At 46.4% G+C, this 24,171-nt stretch overlaps 1 protein-coding gene across 4 annotated transcripts in view; it reads left to right on the plus strand.

Annotated features, from left to right (window-relative positions):
• The window catches only part of ERBB4 (erb-b2 receptor tyrosine kinase 4), an 873,292-nt gene that overhangs the window by 670,466 nt on the left and 178,655 nt on the right, over positions 1 to 24,171 (plus strand). For all 4 annotated transcript variants that reach the window (XM_082228041.1, XM_082228042.1, XM_082228043.1 and 1 more), the window contains exons 11-13: positions 633 to 723; positions 3,970 to 4,169; positions 21,786 to 21,918. In XM_082228041.1, coding sequence (XP_082084167.1) covers positions 633 to 723; positions 3,970 to 4,169; positions 21,786 to 21,918 — 424 coding nt within the window. The remainder of the gene's footprint in view (positions 1 to 632; positions 724 to 3,969; positions 4,170 to 21,785; positions 21,919 to 24,171) is intronic.

Consider the following 24,171-nt stretch of genomic DNA (forward strand, 5'->3'; position numbering starts at 1 on the left):
GGACTCGATGGCCCTTGTGATCTCTTCCAACTCTATGATTCTATGTTTCTAGGAGTTCAGGAAACTTCTCCATGAAACGCCTTCCTCAGATGAAGCCCAGGGCATGGAGTGGTTGCCTCAGGCGGCAGGTGCCAGAGGGCAGGTCACAGTGCCAAGATGTTAGAGGACAGAGCTCTGTGTGTTTTATGGCCTGGTCTGCACTTCCTTAGCAAGGCAGTGGCTGAGGGACACTGTCCAGTTGCCAGGGATGAAGGGGAGGTTCAAATGCCAGTTAGTTCACTTTCTGTAAATGGAACAGGAGGGATGGGCACTATTTGGCCCTTCAGCTTAGAAATCAAAATGGCCTATGGGGAACCTCTGGCCCTCCAGATGTTGCTGAACTACAGGTCCCATCATACTGGACCATCAACTGATGGGGGTCAGAGTCCAGCAGCATCTGGACGGCCACAGGTTCCTCTTCCTGGGCAGTGGCGTGTGTTGTCACACAAGATGCCATAGAACGCGGTATAAATTCCAAGGCTAGGCAGGCATGGCCTTCCTTCCGCTCTTTTGCCTGATCAGATTTCAAGTCTGTAGTGAAGCTGTGACTGCAGTGAGGAAGTCTGTAATATTTCTGGTTTTATCCTCTTTAGGATTCCTGAATATACAATCATGGCCTGAAAACATGACCGATTTCAGTGTGTTTTCTAACCTAGTTACTATCGGTGGAAGAGCACTATACAGGTGGGCTAAGCTGTTTTGTTTTTCTTAGCATTTTCACTTTTAAAATCAATGTTCACAGACTGAGTTTATTAAAGAAATTTATCACAGAGCATGGTGTTGGGGTCTGGATAATATCTTTGTCCCACCTCATGCATAAATACCCATAAATACCCATGCACACCTATCTGTACATGAGAAGGCCCCCTTGCTAAACTCTTGTGGTACGTGTGGACATCAGTGGATGCATGGTTCATGGTTTGTCCAGGAGAGCTAAACCAGGACTATGAGTTCAGACACCACACTAAGCAGCGCAACACACGAATGACCAGGAAGGAGCAGAGTAGCTGCAGTCTTCTCTCTGAGAGCCAGCATGCTCACATGTTCTTTCTAAGCCACAGTCTAGCGCAGTATGATGCGTGAACCAGTCTTTCATTGTTCTGATATGGAATTATTATTTTTTGTCACAAAAAGTAAAAGGACACAAAAATGCCAGAGATCACAGTGGTGTTTGCACAGGCATTACAGAATATGAGATTTGTAATAACTTGCATGTTCCATTTTTAAGAAACATGTTCTGATATGAAAGCTGATGCACAGGAAAAGTTCCTGTTGGGAGAGAGAACACCAAAACAGAATGGGCGTGAAACTATCTGTGTAATATATACCATGGCCCACAGAGCAAAATGTAGTTAATCAGTCAAGGGGCTCTGTATGTGTTGTAAACAATGGCCAAAGCAGATTATAAATAACAGTGAAACCTTGAGATTTGAATTACAGTCTCGTGCTGGCTTTTGTGGTATTGGTTTTCATCAAGAACAGCTGGAAAATAATTACCTTGGGGTTTTTTTAAGATATCAAATAAATCTGCAGAGTACTGGTTTCTCATAAACTACTTTAGCTTCACAAACTTTAGACTCTCCACTTCAACAAAGTTATCTCCACTTCACAGTTAAGATTTTTGCTTGATGCTACGAAAATGACTGGCTGCCAAGAAAATCATCATCTTAGGCAAAGGAGCAGAGAATCTCTTTGGAATTAATAATTTGACTTTCATTTACACACATATGCTATGAATGTAGCTCTGGTGGTATAAAGCCCTCAAAGACCCAAGCAATCTGGCGGAGAGGGAGGGTGCATGTCTCTTAAAATAATGATAGCTCACACACTTGGACATTTTAGAAAGAAAGCAAGATGGCAAAGGGAAGGTTCATGGAACACACAGACACCCAAACATCAAAAATGATTGCCCCCTATTCCATCACACCTGAATAAGATGGCAAGACAGAGAGTGGTTCTGCTTCAAGCCCTGTGGGGCCTTTCTGCTTAACATTTGCCTCAACAATGGTCAACAGTGAAGCATTTGTAGTTATATGACTGGTTCACAGTCAGGACATAGTCAGCGCTCCAAGCATTAGTGTTGGTGACCACACACTTGAGGTAGTCGATGCATTTGTCTTCCTGGGCTCCACCATAACTAGCATTCTGTCCATCGACACAGAGCTGGACAAGTGTATTGGCAAGGCAACTATGGCAATGGCTTGCCTCTTCATTTTTATTTTTATTTTTAATAATTGAAAATTTTATTAGTATTTTCCACACAACAACACCACGGAAAATATTGAAAAATAACAATACACAAAACACAAAAACCGACATTCAAAAAACCCCACCACAAATCCATATCTTACAAGTTAATAATATAAACACTAAAAAGAAAAACAATTATTGACTTCCACGAATCCCACAGCACCTCCATTGTGTCTTCCTGTTTTCCTGTTTCCCTTATCATCTCTATCCTAGCATCCAGATATAAATCCCTCTTTCTGATCCTTTCACTTCACAAGGTTATTCCAGACTCAGCCAGATTTCTGCCCTCGAACCTTGGCTTTTAAGGTATTCATTTAGACACTCCCGTTCCTTTTTCACTTCACTTTTTGGTTTTTGTCTTATTATATCTGTCATTTTGGCTAATTCTAAATATTCTGAAAGCTTGCCTCTTCAAAAGGGGATGGGAGACTGTGAGGCTAGCTGCCAAGACCAAGATGAAGCCCTGCCCAGCTTGCTTGTTGAGCCTGCTGCTTTATGGTAGGGAGACATGGGCAACGTATGCCCACCAGGAGCGACACCTCCACACTTTCCACATGTCAGAAAGATTTTGGGCATCCCATGGCAGGATAGAGACTCAAACAAAGATGTGCTCTCCCAAGCCCACATTCCCAGCATGTTCACACTCCTGTCTCAGCGACATCTGTGCTGGCTTGCTCATGTCCACAGAACAGAAGATGGCAGGATCCCCAGGGACGTGCTCTGAGGAGAGCTGGCTTCAGGCACCAGCCCGCTGGCAGAGAAACTCCGTGTTACAAAGATGTCTGCAAACATGACAGGAAGGCTGGCAATGTTAACCCTGCTATGTGGGAATCCCTTGCAGACAACCACAACAGCTGGAGACCATCAGTCAGGTCGTGTATCCACAGCAGTGATCAGAAAAGGAATGACCACTGGGAAGAGAGCAGAAAGAATAAATGACATGGCGCATCTGCAACAGCGCAACCACATGCCTTCATCTGCCCCAGCTGCAACAAAACATGCCTCTCCCATATCGGTCTCTACAGCCACAGCAGTTTGTCTCCATCCCCAAAGGTGCACTCTTTGATTGTCTCCCAAGACAGATGGATGCCAACAGCAGTCAGTTTGAGCCTTTTCTCTGTCCCAGTCATATGGGGAAAATATTCATTATGTGTGCTGATGGTGAATGAGTACACTCTGCAGTTGGATCTCATCGTGATTGGAGCAAGGGTTGCAGAGGCCGCTGGAATTCATTTCACAACATGATCACATTCCTATGCATTCCAAGAGCAATTTTTAAAAGCCATCATTAATGCCCAAATGCATTGACCTACTTTCCACTTTGGATAAACAAGTAATCATTGATCATGTTGTTCTCCCCAAAGCTATTATTTAGGTGTTGTGCCTACCTGCCTTGCCTCAAACATCTGGACTGTTCTTTGCTCTGTACCTTTGAGCACCTGTGGCTTTGCGCACTGTGTTAGCACTTGCTCTCTGCTTGTGGCACATTATACTCTGGATGGGTCAAAGCGTGGAGAGTAGGGGCTCAAATTAGATTACTTTCCCATCTTTTCCATTTCTGGCCCTTTGCTTGCATGCAATAGTTGTATCTAAGCAACAAAGCAAGTTCCCACAATATATGCGTGCCTCTATATATCTCTGTGTGCCTATTTACTATTCTGTTCTTGTTTCCTCCTCCAGTGGCCTTTCTTTGCTTATTCTCAAGCAGCAGGGAATTAGATCTCTACAGTTCCAGTCCCTGAAGCATATCAGTGCTGGCAACATCTACATAACAGACAATAGTAACTTGTGCTACTATCACACCATCAACTGGACCAGTCTCTTCAGCACTCCTAATCAAAAGACTGTGATCCACAGAAATAAGAAGGCTGAAAACTGCAGTAAGTATTATTCTCCTTGCATTTTGAAGAATATGGAAGCTTGTCTACCTGTACAGAAATAAACAAAGCACATATTGCTTTGGTAATGACACAGAAGCAATATTTTAATAGAATAAATTAAATTTTCCTCATTAGGAAACTAATTATTTGCTGTTTTATAGAAGAGGGCATAACGTTGAATGATTGCACCAATATTGAGCATTATTGTATAAGTAAAACTCAGGTTAAAGGTGGCAGCCTGGTTCATTTCAATTTAAGCAAATATACTGGAGAATGTGACAGGAAAGCACTCCCTTTCCCAAGCCAGCAATCTTCACGAAGACCCATCACAGGATAACTGCACTTATATAAATGTGCTGCATGTACATTGCCTGTGACACCACAGACATGAATATACTAATGGGCTAGGGCTTTCAAGATCATTGAGCCTTTCCCATTGTTCCTCATTGTCCTTGGACTTCACCCACAACGTACCTTCTAATGTGGCTCTGCAGGTTGGGGCTTATCCTCCTCTTTTGCCCTGCTGTTTCCAGGCAGAGGTCTGTGATTTAATGCTCTGTGTCCAAGCAGGTTTTTTCCTTTTTCTGTTCTAGAACTTTGCCTGCAAAAGTCTGCTTTTTAAAGCTGAATCAGAGCAAACGTCAATTTGACTTTGAGCTTTAAAGAGCGGGATTTTGCAGCGAAAGCTCCAGAACAAAAAAGGGGTGCTCAGACCATGCCTTGAAAGAGTGGAGGAAAGGTAAGTGAGCATAAGCCCTCAGTGTCGCAGCTACGCCCCCAGAATCCCCAGGGCCCTGTAGGAATTGCTGCTGCCAACCATCACAATTTAGGTCACATGGAGCTCAAATGTGGGTGCTGTTCCCAGCAGTCAGTCACCCCCTCTCCCCATATGGACTTGCCCAGCGTGTGAAGCCAGTGCCACTGGAAGTGGAGCAAAGCACTTACTCGTCTCCAGTCAGTGGCAGGCAGCTACTTTTACTATATCTCCTGCAATGCAGTACCAGCAGTACCACATCAGGTAAGCCCCTCTAAGGGGAGTGGGTGCAGCGCTGCCAAGGTGTCTCATGCTGGCTGCAGTGCCAATGGGCAGCAATGTAGGCATCAGCCCCTGGGGCACTTTGGGTGTGTGTTGGCCTTGCCAGCTGTCTGAATACTGTTAGGTGCTGTCACTGCAGCTGGTCATAGACCCTAAGCTGCCACTGGCTTAGTTGTTTTGAAGTCACAGAAGGACTGGGTGTCTTTAGAGGAATTATTTGTGAGTGTTGGGGGCAGGATTTAAAATTTGAATTTGGATTCCTAGATCTTTAATAGCGTTGTTCAATTAAACCCCTTCTGCTTTATTTAAAAACACAAGTTTTCTCATTAGGATGGGTTGAATAATCCTGTGCTTTTCACCCAAAAATGATAGACAACATTTTTGCCAGGAGTTATTATGCTGGTAGCAGAGGGTCCAACAGCAAAATGGGCTGTATCTTCTGTCAGATTATTCTCCTTTCTCCTTGTTGGACTTTCCATCTTCTCTTTGGTCACTTCACGGACTCCCTGCCTCTTAGCTGCAATGGCCAGGCCTTGGTCAAAGGGCTGGGCATTTGGGGGCCAGGCTGAGAATGGACACTACCACATTTAGAATTTGAATTCCAAGGTCCATGAGCTGGTTTAGGTAGACGGAGTCTCCTTGCATATGGCAGTTCATCGTGGACATCTGATTGACACTATGTTGGATCACATTCATTGAGCATTTTGGAACCCTCCATTAAATATAGAGACACAGTTGCTTCTTACATGATTGAAAGAGCCACAAATGTTATGATATTTCAAACTACATTTACTAGGTGCCTGCATTCAGATCTTCAAAGGGGAAAAAATGTGACTTGATGAAGATTTCATCTTATTGTTAGTGATTTCAAAGAAGCATCTGCAGTTTGAACAGCCTGAAAAAGGCAGCAGCATATGAAAGTCCTTTCTCACAAGCCTTTCTTTGAGAGTGTCAACAAGCATATAGATAGAGGTCATCCAGCTGACACAGTGTACCTAGACTTTCAAAAAGCTTTCAACAAAGTACCTCACCAAAGACTCCTGAGAAAGCTTAGCAGTCAAGGAACAAGAGAAGAGGTCCTCTTGTGAATCACGAGTTGGTTAAATTGCAAGAAGCAAAGAGTAGGAATAAATGGACAGTTCTCCCAATGCAGATGCATAGAAAGGGGAGTCCCCCAAGGATCAGTACTATGATCTTGAACTTCACAAATGATCTAGAGTGAGCAGTGAGGTGGCCACTTTTGCTGGTGATACTAAATTTTTCAGTCATTAAAGCAAAAAGAGATTGTGAAGAGCTTCAAAACGACGTCTCCAAACTGAGTGGATGGGTGGTAAAATGGCTAAGTAATTAAATGTGAACAAAAGTAAAATGATTCATGTCGGAACAAAAAAATATTAATTTATCATTTGTGCGTTTGGGGTCTGAACTGGTAGTGACCGACCAGGAAGGCCTCAGTGATCACCTCCCCCATATGAACCTCCCCAGACCATGAAATCACCCTCAGAGGCCCTTCTTCTTGTGCTTCCTCTAGGAGAGGCCTGGAGGACGGCAGCACAAGTACAGGCCTTTCCTGCAGTGCCTTCCATGCGGGTAGACCACAAGCTTAACACGAGTCACCAGTGTGATGCAGCAGGAAAAACAACAACAACAACAACCCTAATGCCATTCTTGGCTGCATAAACAGAAGTCTAGTGTCCAGATCAAGGGAAGTCATAGTACCACTCCGTTCTTGCCTGAAGTACTGTGTCCAGTTCTGGGCACCACAATTTAAGAAGGATATTGACAAACTAGAACATGTGCAGAGGAGGGTGACCAAGATGATCAAGGATTTGGAAACCAAGCCTTATGAGAGAGTTGAGGGAGTTGGGGATGTTTGGCCAGTATGAGGAGGTTTGGCCTAGATGAGGGGAGATATGATAGCCAACGTCTAAAGGGTTGTCACATAGAAGATGAAGCAAGCGTGTTTTCTCTTGCTCTGGAGGATAGGACCCAAACCAATGGCTTCAAGTTACAAGAAAGGAGAGAAACATCGGGAAGAACCTTCTGACAGTAAGAGCTGTCAGACAGTGGAACAGACTCCATCAGGAGGTTGTGGACTCTCCTTCCTTGGAGGTTTTAAAACAGAGGTTGGATGGTCATCTGTCATGGATACTTTAGTTGAGATTCCTGCATAGCAGAGTGTTGGACTAGATGATCCTTGGGGTTCCCCCCAACTCTACGATTCTATGATTCTATGCTTAATTGCATTTGCCTACAGACTATTTAAAATTATTAATCTTTATTTTGAAACACAAATGTTGCAGATCTCTTATTAAAAATCATTGAGAACTAGCATCAATCATAGCCCTTTAATGTATATCTATGCCCTGAAATGAAAGCTGTACCACAGAGCAGTCAGCCTTATATGATGGAAATTCAATCCAGTCCAGAGAGACTAACTTCGAAGATGCTTACAGAAAGAAATGCCCTCCAAACGCATACGCAAACATCTGTAATAACTGATAGTGAAGCTTAAGTTCTTATTTCCACAAATACACACCTGTAACCTCAGGGAGTCCCAGAACCCTTGAAGGGATGAATTTAAGGAACGAGGAGAGATTTCAGGGTCGGGGTGTATTTATTTGGTTGCCTGAACCTAGATATACAGGGGAAAGAGAGGCCTATAAAGTGGCCTTGAGCTGAGTCAGGTTCTTGGTCTCTTTAGCCTCCCACTGTCTGCCTTGGCTGCTGCCATATTTTTGGGATCTCAGGCACCTCCGAAACAAACAAAAAAAACCTCAAAATCAAATAAGAGGACAAACGAGGACATACACCTGCATAGAAATTGTGTATCCTGATTTATGTGTGTAGATGGACTTTAGGCATTATTACTGCAACTTACTCAGAAGAACAGTGCATCTCACTATAGAGGGGAAGAGAGTGGCCTCTGTGTGCCTGCTCAGTTGGCAGTCCTGGTGTGCTAACTGTTGATGGGCAACTTCACGGCCTGCGCCACTGTTCTCCCTTTTAACAGGTTTTTTTTTTTTTGTGTGTGTGTGTGTCTTTAAACATGAAAGGGAGTTCATGATGGCTGGGAGTTTGTTAAGAGGGAGATAGTAAAAGCACAACGTCAGGCAATACCAATGAGATGGAAACATGGAAGGTGCCTAAAGAAGCCAGGGTGGCTATCTAAAGAACTTTTAACTGAGTTAAGATTAAAAAAGGATGTGTACAAAAAATGGAAAAGGGGGGAAACCACCAAAGAGGAATTCAAACAAATAGCCAGCACGTGTAGACACAAAGTCAGAAAAGCTAAAGCACAGAATGAACTCAGGCTTGCTAGAGAGGTTAAAAGCAACAAAAAGGGCTTTTATGGGTATGTTCGTAGCAAAAGGAAGAACAAAGAAACAGTGGGGTCACTCAGAGGAGAAGATGGTGAAATGCAAACAGGGGACACAGAAAGGGCTGAACTCCTCAATGCCTTCTTTGCCTCAGTCTTCTCCGATAAAGAAAACAATGCCCGACCTGAAGAATTTGGAGCAAATGATTCAGCAGAGGAAACACAGCCCAGAATAACTAAGGAGATAGTACAAGAATACTTGGCTAGTTTAGATGTATTCAAGTCTCCAGGGCCAGATGAACTGCATCCAAGAGTATTAAAAGAACTGGCAGATGTGATCTCAGAACCACTGGCAGTCATCTTTGAGAATTCCTGGAGAACAGGCGAAGTCCCGGCAGACTGGAGGAGGGCAAATGTTGTCCCTATTTTCAAAAAGGGGAAAAGAGAGGACCCAAATAATTACCGCCCAGTCAGTCTGAATCTTCCAGGGAAGATTCTGGAGCAGATCATCAAGCAAACAGTCTGTGAGCACCTAGAAAGGAATGCTGTGATCACCAATAGTCAGCATGGATTTCTGAAAAATAAGTCATGTCAGACTAACCTGATCTCGTTTTTTGACAGAATTACAAGCCTGGTAGATGAAGGGAACGCAGTGGATGTAGCCTACCTTGATTTCAGCAAGGCATTTGACAAGGTGCCCCATGATATTCTTGTAAAGAAGCTGGTAAAATGCGGTCTTGACTATGCTACCACTCAGTGGATTTGTAACTGGCTGACTGACCGAACCCAAAGGGTGCTCATCAATGGTTCCTCTTCATCCTGGAGAAGAGTGACTAGTGGGGTGCCACAGGGTTCTGTCTTGGGCCTGGTCTTATTCAACATCTTTATCAACGACTTGGATGGTGGACTCAAGGGCATCCTGATCAAATTTGCAGATGACACCAAACTGGGAGGGGTGGCTAACACCCCAGAGGACAGGATCACACTTCAAAACAACCTTGACAGATTAGAGAACTGGGCAAAAACAAACAAGATGAATTTTAACAGGGAGAAATGTAAAGTATTGCACTTGGGCAAAAAAAATGAGAGGCACAAATACAAGATGGGTGACACCTGGCTTGAGAGCAGTACATGTGAAAAGGATCTAGGAGTCTTGGTTGACCACAAACTTGACATGAGCCAACAGTGTGACGCGGCAGCTAAAAAAGCCAATGCAATTCTGGGCTGCATCAATAGGAGTATAGCATCTAGATCAAGGGAAGTAATAGTGCCACTGTATTCTGCTCTGGTCAGACCTCACCTGGAGTACTGTGTCCAGTTCTGGGCACCACAGTTCAAGAAGGACACTGACAAACTGGAACGTGTCCAGAGGAGGGCAACCAAAATGGTGAAAGGCCTGGAAACGATGCCTTATGAGGAACGGCTAAGGGAGCTGGGCATGTTTAGCCTGGAGAAGAGGAGGTTAAGGGGTGATATGATAGCCATGTTCAAATATATAAAAGGATGTCACATAGAGGAGGGAGAAAGGTTGTTTTCTGCTGCTCCAGAGAAGCGGACACGGAGCAATGGATCCAAACTACAAGAAAGAAGATTCCACCTAAACATGAGGAAGAACTTCCTGACAGTAAGAGCTGTTCGACAGTGGAATTTGCTGCCAAGGAGTGTGGTGGAGTCTCCTGCTTTGGAGGTCTTTAAGCAGAGGCTTGAAGGAGTGCTATGTCAGGAGTGCTCTGATGGTGTTTCCTGCTTGGCAGGGGGTTGGACTCGATGGCCCTTGTGGTCTCTTCCAACTCTAGGATTCTATGATTCTATGAACATTGACCAAGCAGACCCTTCAATCAGAGGACTCCTTCAAGTAGAGGACTTGCCCCGGCAGCCCTTTGAATGTTATTTATTTAAAGCATTATTTACATATAGGATTATCCATTATAAAACTGGATATGGAACAACTGATTGGTTCAAAATTGGGAAAGGAGTACGACAAGGCTGTATATTGTCTCCCTGCTTATTTAAGTTATATGCAGAATTCATCATGCGAAAGGCTGGGATGGATGAATCCCAAGCCGGAATTAAGATCGCCAGAAGAAATATCAACAACCTCAGATATGCAGATGACGCACCCTTGATGGCAGAAAGTGAGGAGGAATTAAAGAACCTTTTAATGAGGGTGAAAGAGGAGAGCGCAAAATATGGTCTGAAGCTCAACATCCAGAAAATGAAGATCATGGCCACTGGTCCCATCACCTCCTGGCAAATAGAGGGGGAAGAAATGGAGGCAGTGAGAGCTTTTACTTTCTTGGGCTCCATGATCACTGCAGATGGTGACAGCAGCCACGAAATTAAAAGACGCCTTCTTCTTGGGAGAAAAGCAATGACAAACCTAGACAGAATCTTAAAAAACAGAGACATCACCTTGCCAACAAAGGTCCATATAGTAAAAGCTATGGTTTTCCCAGTCGTGATGTATGGAAGTGAGAGCTGGACCGTAAAGAAGGCTGATCACCAAAGAATTGATGCTTTTGAATTATGGTGCTGGAGGAGACTCTTGAGAGTCCCATGGACTGCAAGAAGATCATGAGAAGAGAAGACTCCCTGGAAAAGACCCTGATGTTGGGAAAGATGGAGGGCACAAGGAGAAGGGGACGACAGAGGACGAGATGGTTGGACGGTGTTCTCGAAGCTACCAGCATGAGTTTGACCAAACTGCGGGAGGCAGTGGAAGACAGAAGTGCCTGGCGTGCTCTGGTCCAGGGGGTCACGAAGAGTTGGACACGACTAAACGACTAAACAACAACAATTATAAAACTGGTCATGTGCCCATCCTGCTCTGGTGTGATTCCACCCACCCCATCCTCAGTTTGCTGCATGAGATACTCTGATTGAAAGTTCCAGAGGGTGAACCTGCAATCTTAAAAGTCGGAAGTATATGCTCACTACTGAACTGTGGGTTCTCCTTCCTTACCACCCCCACAAATCAATTATACTTGCAGAGCTGAGAGAACAGAAGTGACCTGAAACTATGGAGAAAGAGTTGCCATCAATATCTTTAACTTTCAGTTAGACGTCAGTATACTTAGATAATGAGGAACAGATAATATCAGAAACCATTACCAGGATCCCCTTATTTTAAAGAAAGAAAACTTGATATTTCTTTCATGACTGCTATTTAGCATTGAGTTGGTGCTGGTGACATGGTGCACCATCAAAACACACAATGGGCACTGTACCTGAGCAGAGGTGTTGCCTATGGGTGGTCTCATTGGCTGAAAGTCTAAAGCTAACATTTGGCATTGAGAACTTTTAAAAACGTACCCACAAGCTGCAGAGCAAACTCTTAGTTTTTGCTGGGTCTATCTTATAGTCTCCGTGCTCTTGTAAATAAAATACACATGGCTTGTTTTTGTGTAGTGAGAGAGATGGTCCCAACTCCAGACAGAATAAGGCAATGGGTCAGGGAAATGTTGCAACTCTTACTCCTCCATTACTGGAAATAATAGACTACTGTGAATAGGGGAGAACTGAATAGTACCTAAGTGCTTTGTAGCACTTTGCCAGTGTTATATTTTGCAAAGGTGCAGCTTGTTCATAAACACCTTCAGTCAATTATGTTTACAAACCTTTGTGGCCTAATTGACTTTATTCCTACTTGTTTAATTTACTGAGTAATATTGTTGTGGAACTTTCCTTTAATAAAAGAGAGTGACAAGCCAAGATTTTTAATGAAAGTTTATTCTCATGTTTATGTCCTTTATATATGTAGAGGGACTTATTTTGTCTTTGCTAGGGAAAGAAAGTTCATTACCTTGTCAAATTTCCAGGAGGAGCTTTAAAAATGCCTTAGAAAAGGAAGCAAGACAGTTTTGGGGTTTCTCCAGGTAATATAATGCCCAAAGCAATTGCCTAATTTGCCTTTAACTTGATCTGACCCTAGGTGTTCACGAGAATAATTATAATAAATAATTATGTCATTTGTAATTTACATAGTATGGTCTGGGTGATATTGCATCTCAAAGCTGCTTATTTCTCTCTGGGTCCCATGAATTCTTCATTGCCTTGGACTATATCGTAGTTGTCAACTGAATCACAGCTGAAGTAATTTCGCAAAGTCTGGCTTTGGAGCATGAGGATGATGAGGAAACATGCCATTGTCCATCTCGCTCAGTATTGTCTTCACGGACTGGCAGTAGCTCTTGAGGGTATCAGACAAGCAGCAGCCAGAGTTCCCCCAGACCCTTGTTTTGCCCTCAGGAATGTGGCTTGGCCTTGTCAAGGGGTCTGGCCAGGTCAGTCAGAGTGGTGTGTGAGAGCAGGGAGCAGTCTGGGCAGCTGAGAGACAGAGGCTGTGGCTGTGGGAGAAGCAATACAGCGAACCCCTACATCTTATGCTCAGGTTGTATATATGTGTAAAAAACCATATAGCATAAAGACACCACATTCTAAAAGAACTTAGGCCTGTCCTTCTATTTATGCTCCCATGCGCCCTTGTGGTCCTCTTTTGGTGTCTACCTTTCAATCACTTTCTCCCTCGGGAGAGGTGGGTGTGAAGGTTGGAGTTAAGGCTGGAAGAACATGCTACAAAAGGAGTGGAGGTGATGGTTGTTTCAACTTTAGAATAGGGAAGATGGACCCTTTGGGAAAGATCACTCCCACCCCTTTGCTTCTCTCTTATCCTATATTGATACTAGATTCCTCCTGGAAATATTGAGGAGGTTGAAATCCGGACAGATCAAGACAGATCCTGAGATCCTGAGATCAGGCATAAGTGTTGTTTTTCTGAACCACAATAAGAACATTTTTTTAAAAAAAATGCTATTAGGCAAGCAGTGGCGTAGCGTGGGTTGTCAGCACCCGGGGCAAGTGTGAGGGGATGATTAGCTGCTTGTGCTTAAAATTGTGCTCCCTCAGAGTTTGTGCGGCTCCACAAACCTCTGTGTGTGACAGAGCTCCTCAGACATGTCTGCTCTAGTCACTAGTAGAGTCTGACAGTGGCTGCCTGCGGAAGCGCTTCCAGCAAAGAAGCTCCTTAATGGAAACGCGTCTCCTGGACTCACGACGTGGCAGCTTCCAGCGAAGCATGGGTCTCCCTATGGTTGCTTCTGACACCTCCCCGCTGTTTTCGCTGGACGTGTCTCTCACCCCTCCCTCTCCCCTGCTAGTTCCTGCCTTGGCTGCTGCGTCTCTCTCAGCATTCCTGAGATCCTCCTCCAGAGACCCCTCGCTCCCCCTGCTGGTCCCTGCTTTAGCTGCTGACTCCCTCCCAGCCTCTGGGAGCCCTACCACCTCCCTTTCCTCTGATGTCAGTTCCCTGACATCCACCTCCCCTCCAGGGCCCCCTTCCCCCCCGCCCCTACTCTCTCCTCTGGGCGGTGAGGAGCTAAAACCCCAAAAAGAATCCTCTTCATCTTCAGACGTCTCGAACATTTCCCTCCATCGGTCTTCGTTCCGGCTCGCTGAATCCTCCTCCGCCTCGGAATCAGAGAACCCCTCCAACTCTTCTTCTTCGTCGGTGGTGGCAAAGTATTTCCTCCGGAACCTCGCCACTGGCTGAGGTTTACGAGGGAATCTCTGATGAAAAGTTTCTATCAAAACCTCGTCATCTACCTCCTCTGCCATGACCCAGGTGTTTTCCGACTCCGGTTCCCCTTCCCACATTACCAAATACTCTACTTGATCTCCCTTCCACCTGGAATCGAGAATCTCCGCTACATGGTAGCTGTGTTCCTTTTCCTCCATAGCTGGTCCCCTATTGACCCTCCCTTCTCTGTCCCCTTTATACGGTGACAGCAACGACCTGTGGAACACTGGGTGCAGCTTCATGTGGTTCGGTAACCGGAGTCTGAAAGCCACTGGGTTGACCTGCTGCGTGACTTCAAATGGGCCCAGCCTTTTGGGTCTTAACTTCTTACAACCCCCTTTGAATGGTAACCCTTGGGTGGACAGCCACACCTGGTCCCCCACCCTAATGCTTTCACCTTCCCTTCTGTTTTTGTCTGCCTGCCTCTTATATTCCTCCTTAGCCCTGTTTAAGTTAAGTTGGAGCTGGCGATGGATCGCTTCCATTTCTTCTACAAACTGTTCTGCAGCTGGAACGCTCCAGTTCTCCCCTTCCCCCCCTGGGAAGGCTCGGGGATGGCACCCGTGATTAGCCAAAAAGGGGCTCATCCCCGTGGACACGTTCTCTGCATTGTTGTAGGCAAATTCTGCCAACGCCAGCTTCTCCACCCAATCATTCTCTCTGTCATTCACATAACACCTCAAATATTGCTGGAGGACACCATTAGCTCTTTCCGCCTGCCCGTTGGTTTCTGGATGACGGGCAGTTGAGAAATTAACCTCTACATGCAGTAAGCTCATGAGCTTCCTCCAGAACCTGGAAGTAAATTGTTTCCCTCGGTCCGAAACCACCCTCAAGGGGGCGCCATGCAGCCTAAACACATTTTCTACAAACAATTTAGCGGTTTCTTCTGCTGTGACCGCATGTGAGCAGGCTATAAAGTGGGCCATCTTGGTTAACAGGTCTACCACAACCATGATGGCTGTTTTCCCTCTGGACCTTGGCAGATCAGTCATGAAATCTATTGCCACTGCTTCCCATGGTCTTTCAGGCGTGGGTAGTGGTTCTAATAAACCTGCCGGTGCCCGCCTCTCCCCCTTGGCTCGTTGGCATTGGTCACACCCTCTCACATACTCCCGCACATCTTCCCTGACCTTGGGCCACCAGAATTCCCTGGTAACCAGCCACATGGTTTTGTGTTGCCCAAAATGCCCTGCTGTGGGGCTATCGTGCAGTTGCTTGAGTACCTTTTCCCTCAATTCCCCTTCAGGTATATATAACGCTGCCTTGTAGTACAACACCCCGTTTCTCTCCTCAAAACCCCCGGGTTTGTCTCCCTCCCTCCTGAGACCCCTGAGTTTGTCCTGGGCGTATTCATCCTGCACCGTTCCCTCTACCAGTTCCCTTTGCCCCACCAATGCCGCCCCACACACCCAGCGGTCCTCTGGAATGACATGGGTCTCTTCGGGTGCTCCCTCCCCCTCCAAATATTCAGGTTTGCGTGAGAGAGCGTCCGCCCTAACGTTCTCTGGGCCTGGCACGTAACAAATCTCAAAGTTAAATTTGGAGAACTCCTGGGCCCATCTCAACTGCCGTTGGTTGAGCACTCGCGCAGTTCTCCAATACTCTAGATTCTTATGGTCCGTGCACACTTGCACCTTATGTTGTGCACCAATTAGCAGGTGCCTCCATCTCCGGAAAGCCTCATGAATAGCAAGAAGTTCCCGGTCGTACACCGTGTAGTTCCTCTCGGATTTGTTCAGCTTTCGCGAAAAGAAGGCACACGGTCGCCACTCTGACTCCTCCTTCCCCGGCTGCAGAAGAAGCACCGCCCCTATGGCTCTGTCAGATGCGTCTGTTTCGACCCTCAGCTTTTTTTGTAAATCCACATGCAGAAGTTGTTCTTCAGAGGCGAAGGCCCTTTTCAGTTCCTCAAACGCTCGCTCCGCCTCCGCCGTCCAAACAAACTTCTTTTTACTGCTGAGACAGTCCGTGATGGGCGCCGTCAGGTGGGCGAAGTTTCGGATGAACTTACGATAAAAGTTTCCAAACCCTAGGAACCTCTGCACATCCTTCTTGGTTTTGGGTGTTTTCCATTCCAGCACTGCTTGAACCTTGCCGGGGTCCATGGCCAACCCCTTGTCTGACAGGCGGTACCCCAGGAATTCCACCTCCTTGGTATGAAACTGACACTTCTCCAGTTTCACCCACAGCCTGTTGGCTTGCAGCCTGCTCAACACTTCTCTGACGTCTCTCACATGTTGCTCCTCATTCTCCGAATACACCAACACATCATCTAGGAAGGCCACGCAATTCTTGTAGAGCAAAGGCCCCAGTACGTGGTTCATGAACGATTGAAAACACGCGGAGCCTGTTTGTAATCCAAAAGGCATCACGAGATATTCAAATGCCCCCAAAGGGGTGAACATGGTGGTTTTCCATTCATCCCCTTTCCTTATACGTATCAGGTTGTACGCCCCCCTTAGGTCCAGCTTTGTAAAAATCTTTCCCTTCCGCACCCTGGTCAAAATATCATCAATCCTGGGCATAGGAAAAGCCGCCGGCTCTGTCACTGCATTTAACCGCCTGAAATCACATACAAGTCTCGGCTTGTCCGTGTGCTTTTTATCCACAAAAAACACTGGGCTACCCCCCGCTGCCTTGGACTCTCTGATGAAGCCTCTCTTCAGGTTCTTGTCAATGAACTCTCGCAACTCCTGCATTTCCCTGTCTGACATGGCATACAACTTGCCTACAGGAAGCTGTGCTCCAGGGAGTAAATTGATCTGGCAATCAAAGGGCCTATGCGGGGGTAGTTGGTCAGCTTCCTTCTCGCTGAACACGTCGCTGAGATCTGCATACTGTGGTGGCACCTTCACCTTCTCCATTACTTCAGTCCCTGCTAGGGTGGCTTGGGCCCCTGCTGAACCCTTTTCCCCCCTGCAGTGTTCTAAGCAATGTGCTGAACCGAAGGAAACCACTCTTTGATGCCAGCCCACCAGCGGATCATGTAGGGCTAGCCAGCTCATTCCCAAAATAATGGGAGCGCCTCCCAAGGTGGCCACATTAAACGCTATCAGTTCTGTGTGCCTTGCCACCCTCATTATCATTGGGACGGTCTGCAAGCTGACTCCTCCTCCCAACAGTTCCCTGCCATCGATCGTGGTCACCTGCAGGGGGTTGCTTAAAGGGATCGTCTGTATCTGGTGTTCAGCAGCAAACTCCTTGCTCATAAAATTGCAAGAGCTGCCTGAGTCCAACAGCGCCTTTATTTTTAGGGGGTGTCCATTTTGCAGCTCTAGCGACACTTCAATCACTAGAGCAGGTCGAGGAGCTTCTGGCACGGGCACTTTCACTGCTCTTTGGCCTGGCTGCAGTGCCCCGACTGTGGCAACCAGGCGTTGGCTTTTACCTGCTCCGTTTCTCCCTGCTCTCCCCCCTCAACAGCTCCCACCATCCCTTGCCATTCCTTCCTCTGGGGGCAGACTCTGGCAAAGTGGCCTGGCTGTTGGCAGAGATAGCATTTCCGGGCCCCTTTTCCCTCCTTCTTAGCCCCCTCACTGGGCTTTGAAACTGCGCGCGCGCGGGCTGTTCCGACTTCCATCGGCTCTGCCGGCGGGAAAGCTGGCTCAGGAATGTCTGGAATGCGGAACTCCTTCCAACGTTCCCCTCTCCCTTCCCGCCTCTCCAAGGCTCTTGCCTCCTGGCGCGCTCCAATGGTCAGCGCAGATTTGGTCAGCTGATCCATAGACACCGCCCTGGGGCTCCGGGACAGCTCGTCTTTCACAGCCGAAGAAAGACCTTCTTCAAATAGCATCTGAATGGGTGCCACCGATAAATCCCACCCCAATCTGTGAATCAGCATGGTAAATTCAGTCCAGTACTCCCGGACAGACCGGCTTCCCTGCTTGCAAGCCATTAGCTGTCTGCGCACCACCCCTTCCTCAATATCGCTGGAAAACATGATATCCATTGCACGAAAGAACTTCATAGTGTCCTTTAGGATATCATTGTGCGTTGTCATCAGGGGTCGAACCCAGTCTCGCGCCCCCTTCTCAAGATGCCCAATTACGAAAGCAACTCGCGATTCCTCATCAGGGAACTCATCAAACTGCACGTTAAGGGCATATTGCATCTCTGTCCTAAAGGCATGGTAATCCTTGGGGTCCCCCCCAAACTTCTGCACCAATCCTGGTACCTTTCTGGGGAACTGAGTGGTTCTCCCCTTTTTGTCTGCATCCTGAGCCCTTCTCTCCTCGAGCCTCGCCGTCTGCAGCGCAAGTTGGACCTCCAAAGCTTGATACCTTTCTTCCAAGCTTGGACCAGCTCCAACCCCTGCCCCTCCGGTTCCGGCTGGGTTGCTCATGATGCTTTCTCCTGCACAGGCAGCGTACAAAGACTGTCAGACTGCTGTGAGGGGATGATTAGCTGCTTGTGCTTAAAATTGTGCTCCCTCAGAGTTTGTGCGGCTCCACAAACCTCTGTGTGTGACAGAGCTCCTCAGACATGTCTGCTCTAGTCACTAGTAGAGTCTGACAGTGGCTGCCTGCGGAAGCGCTTCCAGCAAAGAAGCTCCTAAACAGAAACGCGTCTCCTGGACTCACGACGTGGCAGCTTCCGGCGAAGCATGGGTCTCCCTATGGTTGCTTCTGACACCTCCCCGCTGTTTTCGCTGGACGTGTCTCTCACCCCTCCCTCTCCCCTGCTAGTTCCTGCCTTGGCTGCTGCGTCTCTCTCAGCATTCCTGAGATCCTCCTCCAGAGACCCCTCGCTCCCCCTGCTGGTCCCTGCTTTAGCTGCTGACTCCCTCCCAGCCTCTGGGAGCCCTACCACCTCCCTTTCCTCTGATGTCAGTTCCCTGACAGCAAGGCAAGTAATTTGCGCCCCCTAACCCGTGGATTTGCGCACCCTAACCCTAACCCCCAGATGTTGCGCCCGGTGCAGCCGGCCCCCCCTGCACCCCCCACGCTACGCCACTGTAGGCAAGGGATGCTGTATTGTTCAAATGGGGCATTTGGAGAAAACATAGCCAGTGCTGAAGACTGCAGCTCTGTGATGAAAGAGGAGAGTGAAGCAGAGAGTTGAGGAAGGAACAGCTATATGAAAGTAATAATATGCTTAAGTGCCTAGTACACTTAGATGACAGATATTCGGCATATTTGTTAATGAGGCACTGTCAGCCATTCATTCTGGTGCCAGGAATACAGAGTAAACACTTCTCACCGTGTAAGATTCCATGATATTGTGCAGAATAAGTGGAACCACAGAGAACACAAGAAGGAAAGGGGCAGGGACTTTCTGCAACAAATCTTTTGGGACTGCAACCCATCATTTTAAGTCAGGCAGTTAGAGCCCCCCCACCCCCACCCCAGCTAAGATAAGATGAAGGAAATGCACATGCTTTTAAATCACATTGTGAAGTAAACATTATAAACTGAATGCATATTTTTTGCTGTTATCTTCTCCTCCATCTCCTCCTCTACCATGATGCTGAATCATAAGGCCCTCAGGGGAAGGGTCTGTCCTTTAGCAACTCTGCAACAGGCCTTGAGCGTTGGTGGAGCAGCAGCAGCAGCAGCAGCAGCAGCAACAAGCAACAACTACTAGAAGGAAATAAATAAATTTGGAGAGCATTTTCTTGCCTCTTGCATCTGGAATGTTAGGTGTACTCTAGAGTGCAATTCTTCTTTCTAGACTTTATATCTGTGTGTTCTGTAGCATATGTGATACCTGTGTGTGTTGATCTCATTTTTACAGATCCTTTTTGTTTTCTTATTTATTTAATTTTAATTTCATGTAAATTAGGAAAACCGAACTTACTAGTTGTTGTTTTTCACTTCATTGAGCCCTGACAACCATTTTGGAAACGGCTGTGGCCTGGACTTGTGATTATCTGATGATCTGAGATGGAGGCGAAAACCAGTTGCCGAGAGTGCTGCTTTGTGATCTTCTGATGCTGCATCTCAAAGCGTGCTTGGGGCTGTTAAAAGTTTGAGTGGGGTGGGGGGAGTTTGAGCAAGAGCAGTGGGGCGCCATCTTGCCCCAGTGATGTCACCTTTATGGATCTTTCTATTTAATGAAAACACATTTCTCATCAGACAGTAATTATTATCCGTAGAAGTAGATGAGCCACGTGTGGCTTGCATAGGAATGGCTGAGATATAAGCCACATCGCCAGGGGGAAGCTCAGCTCACTTCTGTGCCTACCCTGGTTCCTGTCCCACTTTTATCCTACTCACCACCATCACCAGCCACCGCCTTCTCTTTAAGGCCTTTTGCTGGCTCATGCAGGTGGCATGTTGTGGGGAGATGAATAGCCCTTCTCTTGTGCCTAGCAGGGCATCGAGAGGGTTCCAGGCTCAGATAGCTCCAGGGAAATGTAGCTTTCCTGAGGACTACTGACATGACAGTACCGTAACTACTGAGACCTTGGCACCAGAACTCTAGTGCCGGGGTTGGCAACCTAAGGCCCATGGGCCACAAGTGGCCCACGGGGGTCATTTAACCGGCTCACGAGCCGCCCCTGAACTGAGCCACCTGTTCAGCGAGTCTCTGTGCGCTGTGCTAAACCAGCGTGGAGAATTTGCATCTGCGCATGCTCAGACGCCGAAAATCGTGTCTGTGCAGACACCAAAAACTGCGCTGTTCACGTGCGATCCAGCCCACGGAGGGATCTCCGCTGGAGTGAAACTGGCCCAGGCAAGGTAAACCTTGCCGCCCCCTGCTCTAGTGTGATGGAGCAGAGCATACCAGGCACCCAAGGAGGGAGGGAGAGACTTCCCTTCTTCCCTCTCTTCTTGCTGCCACCAGCTGCACCACTCCAGGTAAGCGTGGCTGAAAGGTGACCAGCTCTCAGCCTAACTTCTCCCTCACAGGGTTGTTGTGAGGAGATGTCTGGAGATGCCACCCTGAGCTCCTTGGGGGGAAGGTGGGCTTTAAAATGCAATCGCTAAATAACAACAGGCATTTGATTTATTTGCTTGTTTATTTATAACTGCCTTTCCATTTACACATCACCTCAGGCCTTAATATAGAAAACAATAAATACTGCATATCAAATCACACAGCAAAGTCCAAATACACAATCTGAACAGAAAATGAGAGGCAGCTGTAGTAATTATCTTAGTAATTGCCCCCACGTCTGTCTATTGGGTATATTTTCATATTCTCTCCTGAAACACAATGATGTAGCAAGACAGGCCTTTATTAGGGGAGGTCATTCCATACCACCCCATGCTCTGGTCGAGAGTCATTGCAAATTGAAGCCAGAAGGAATTCTTCCCTGCAGAGAGATTTCACCCTGCATTTTCCTTTTTCATATACAGTCGGCTTGCATTTTACATGTGGGTTACATCGCAGGGACAGCTCGTAAAGCTGAAGTCACATATAGTAAAAAAAGGGGGGGGCCTGCAAAAAGTACAGCACAGCGCTTGAGTGCACGATGGCTACTTTTAAGATTGCAGAGTTGCTTACTGGACTCTGGGAAAACCCAGTACAAAAATAACTCTTAAGTTCTCTGCCTTCCATGCATTTAATTTGTGCAATTTCAACTGTATCAAGTTGAAAGCGCACGTGTTAGGTGTGCGTAAGGTGTGAGTCGACTGTAGTGGAGGGTAGCATTGATGGTGGTGGAACAATGCTCACCATTTAGAAAATACTGTTAAGTATACAGTATTTTCAACCGTTATTATTCTCTTTATTTTGCAGCTACGGAGGGCATGGTGTGCAGCCATTTATGCTCAAGAAATGGATGTTGGGGGCCAGGACCGGACCAATGTTTGTCCTGCAAACACTTCATCAGGGGAAGGACCTGCGTAAAGGCTTGTAATCTTTATGATGGGTAAGACACCCCCCTCTGCATTTTTTTGTGCTTGCCAAGAAGTGTACTCATTATATTGAAATTTAAACAAGCATGTTGCTAGGTTCAGATTCCCATATGAAATAAGATTATTATCAATATTCATGATTTTCTGCTCCCAAAGGAATTTGCTGTTGCAGGTGAATGTCCCAAACAACCAGCAGGCAATCAATAATTGCTGGACACCATGTAGGATTCTTACATGATAGCTAGTAGCTAGTCATATGTGCCCGTCAAATGGGAACGATATTGAAAAATAGCCCAGCACGAAGCGAAATTGCTAGCCCAGTCTGTGATTTGAAGGCTTGCTTACCTGATATTAGCTTTGAATTGGGAGACTGAGGAGCACGGCTTGAAGCAAAATAACTAGCCAATCTTTTGAAACCAATAGTCTGGAACAATCTGAAATAAGTGTGGGATTGATAAGCACAATCTGAAATAGCTTCTTAGTACTTTTATTATGAAATGATGAGCAACAGCAGCAAAAAAATTTGGATGCCTACGAAGTAGGCCCAAAAATCTAATGTCAGTTTATGGAAAGCAGAATAAGGGGGCGTTTGTGGTGGTTGGATGAATGCAGGCGTCTCCCCACTCTCACACAATCAGCATGCACACTTCCACTGAAATGCGCACCATTTTCAGTGCAGAAAAAGGACATGACGGAATGGAGCAGGGGTGGAAGAAGGCTGGAATGGCGCCAGCTGAGGCAGAATGAAAGACTCCCCACTCATGCATGTTGCAGTGACGTGCTCTGCGGTCAGGAACAAAACCCCCACGTAAGAGGTGATTCCCCTGTTAAAGAAGCATTGTGTGATCCAAGTCATTTATAAAGACATCGAACAACAACGGGCCCAGGAGGGAACCCTGCAACACCCCACTTGTCACTTTTCCCCAGGATGACGAGGAACCATTAATGAGTACTCTTTGGGTTCAGTCAGTCAACCAGCTACAAATCCACCCAACAGTTACCTCATTCAACCCACATTTTACCAGCTTCCTTCCATGATCCACCAAATTTGTAATTCCATTAAAAAAGAAAGAAAGAAATCAGATTGGTCTGGCATGACTTAACTTTGAGAAACCCATGTTGGGTCTTGGTAATCACAGCATCCTTTTCTAAATGCTCACACACGGACTGTTGAATTATTTGTTCTAGGACCTTCCCTGGTATCAATGTCAGATTCACCGGTCGGTAGTTACCTGGATTTTCCTTTTTCCTCTTTTTGAAGATGGGGACATTTGCTCACCTCCAGCCTGCAGGGACCTCACCTGTTCTCCAAGAATTCTCAAAGATAATAGACAAAGGCTCTGAAATTACATCCGCAAACTCCTTTAGTACCCTTGGATGCAGCTCATCAGGCCCTGGAGATTTGACTTCATTTCAAGTAGCTAGGTGTTCCCATACTACCTCTTTTCCTATCTTGGGCTGCAGTTCCCTCCTTACATCATTTATTCTGTTATCACCAGGTTGGGCACCACTTTCCTTTTGGGTGAAGACAGAGGCAAAGTAGATGTTGAGTAGTTCTGCCTTCTCTTTGTCATCCAGTAGCATTTCTCCATGTTCCCCACACAGAGGACCTACGACTTTCTTGTTCTTCCTCTTACTTCATACATAGCCAAAGAAACCTTTTTTATTATTTTTAACCTCTCTTTCAAGCCTGAACTCATTCTGAGCTTTAGCCAATCTGACTTTCCCCCTGCAACTGTTGGGTACTCGTGTCTACTCCTCCTGCGTGATTTCCCCTTTCTTCCATTTCTTATACATGCCCTTCTTAACTCTCACCTCATCTGTAAAGTTCCTTATGCAGTCACGCCGGTTTCCTTTGATGCCTCCCACTTTTCTTTCTTGTTTGTATTGTCTGCATTTGGGCCTTCCATATTTCTCCTTTTAGAAACTCCCTTCCATCTTGGACTCCCTTCTCTGTGAGTAATTCTGGCCATGGCATCACACCCAGTAGCTCCGTCAGCTTTTCGAAATTGGCCGTTTTAAAGTCCAGAGTGTGTGTCTGACTACACTCAGCTTTCCCTTACCTCTGTACTTTGAAACCTGCACACCACAAAAAGTATATCCCCTACTTAGGGCTGATTTTTAGAAAGTGTATTTAACTTAAGTAGTCAACATGCTTCAATTAAGCATGCACTAAACTGCTTTTTGATGTGAGGCCTGAAAAACAGATGTTCTATCCAGAGGATGCATGAAAGAAGTCCAAATTACCCATTAGCATCTAGTAATCA

This window comes from Podarcis vaucheri (genome assembly GCF_965113315.1).
Source record: "Podarcis vaucheri genome assembly, chromosome: 1".
Taxonomy (NCBI): domain Eukaryota; kingdom Metazoa; phylum Chordata; class Lepidosauria; order Squamata; family Lacertidae; genus Podarcis; species Podarcis vaucheri.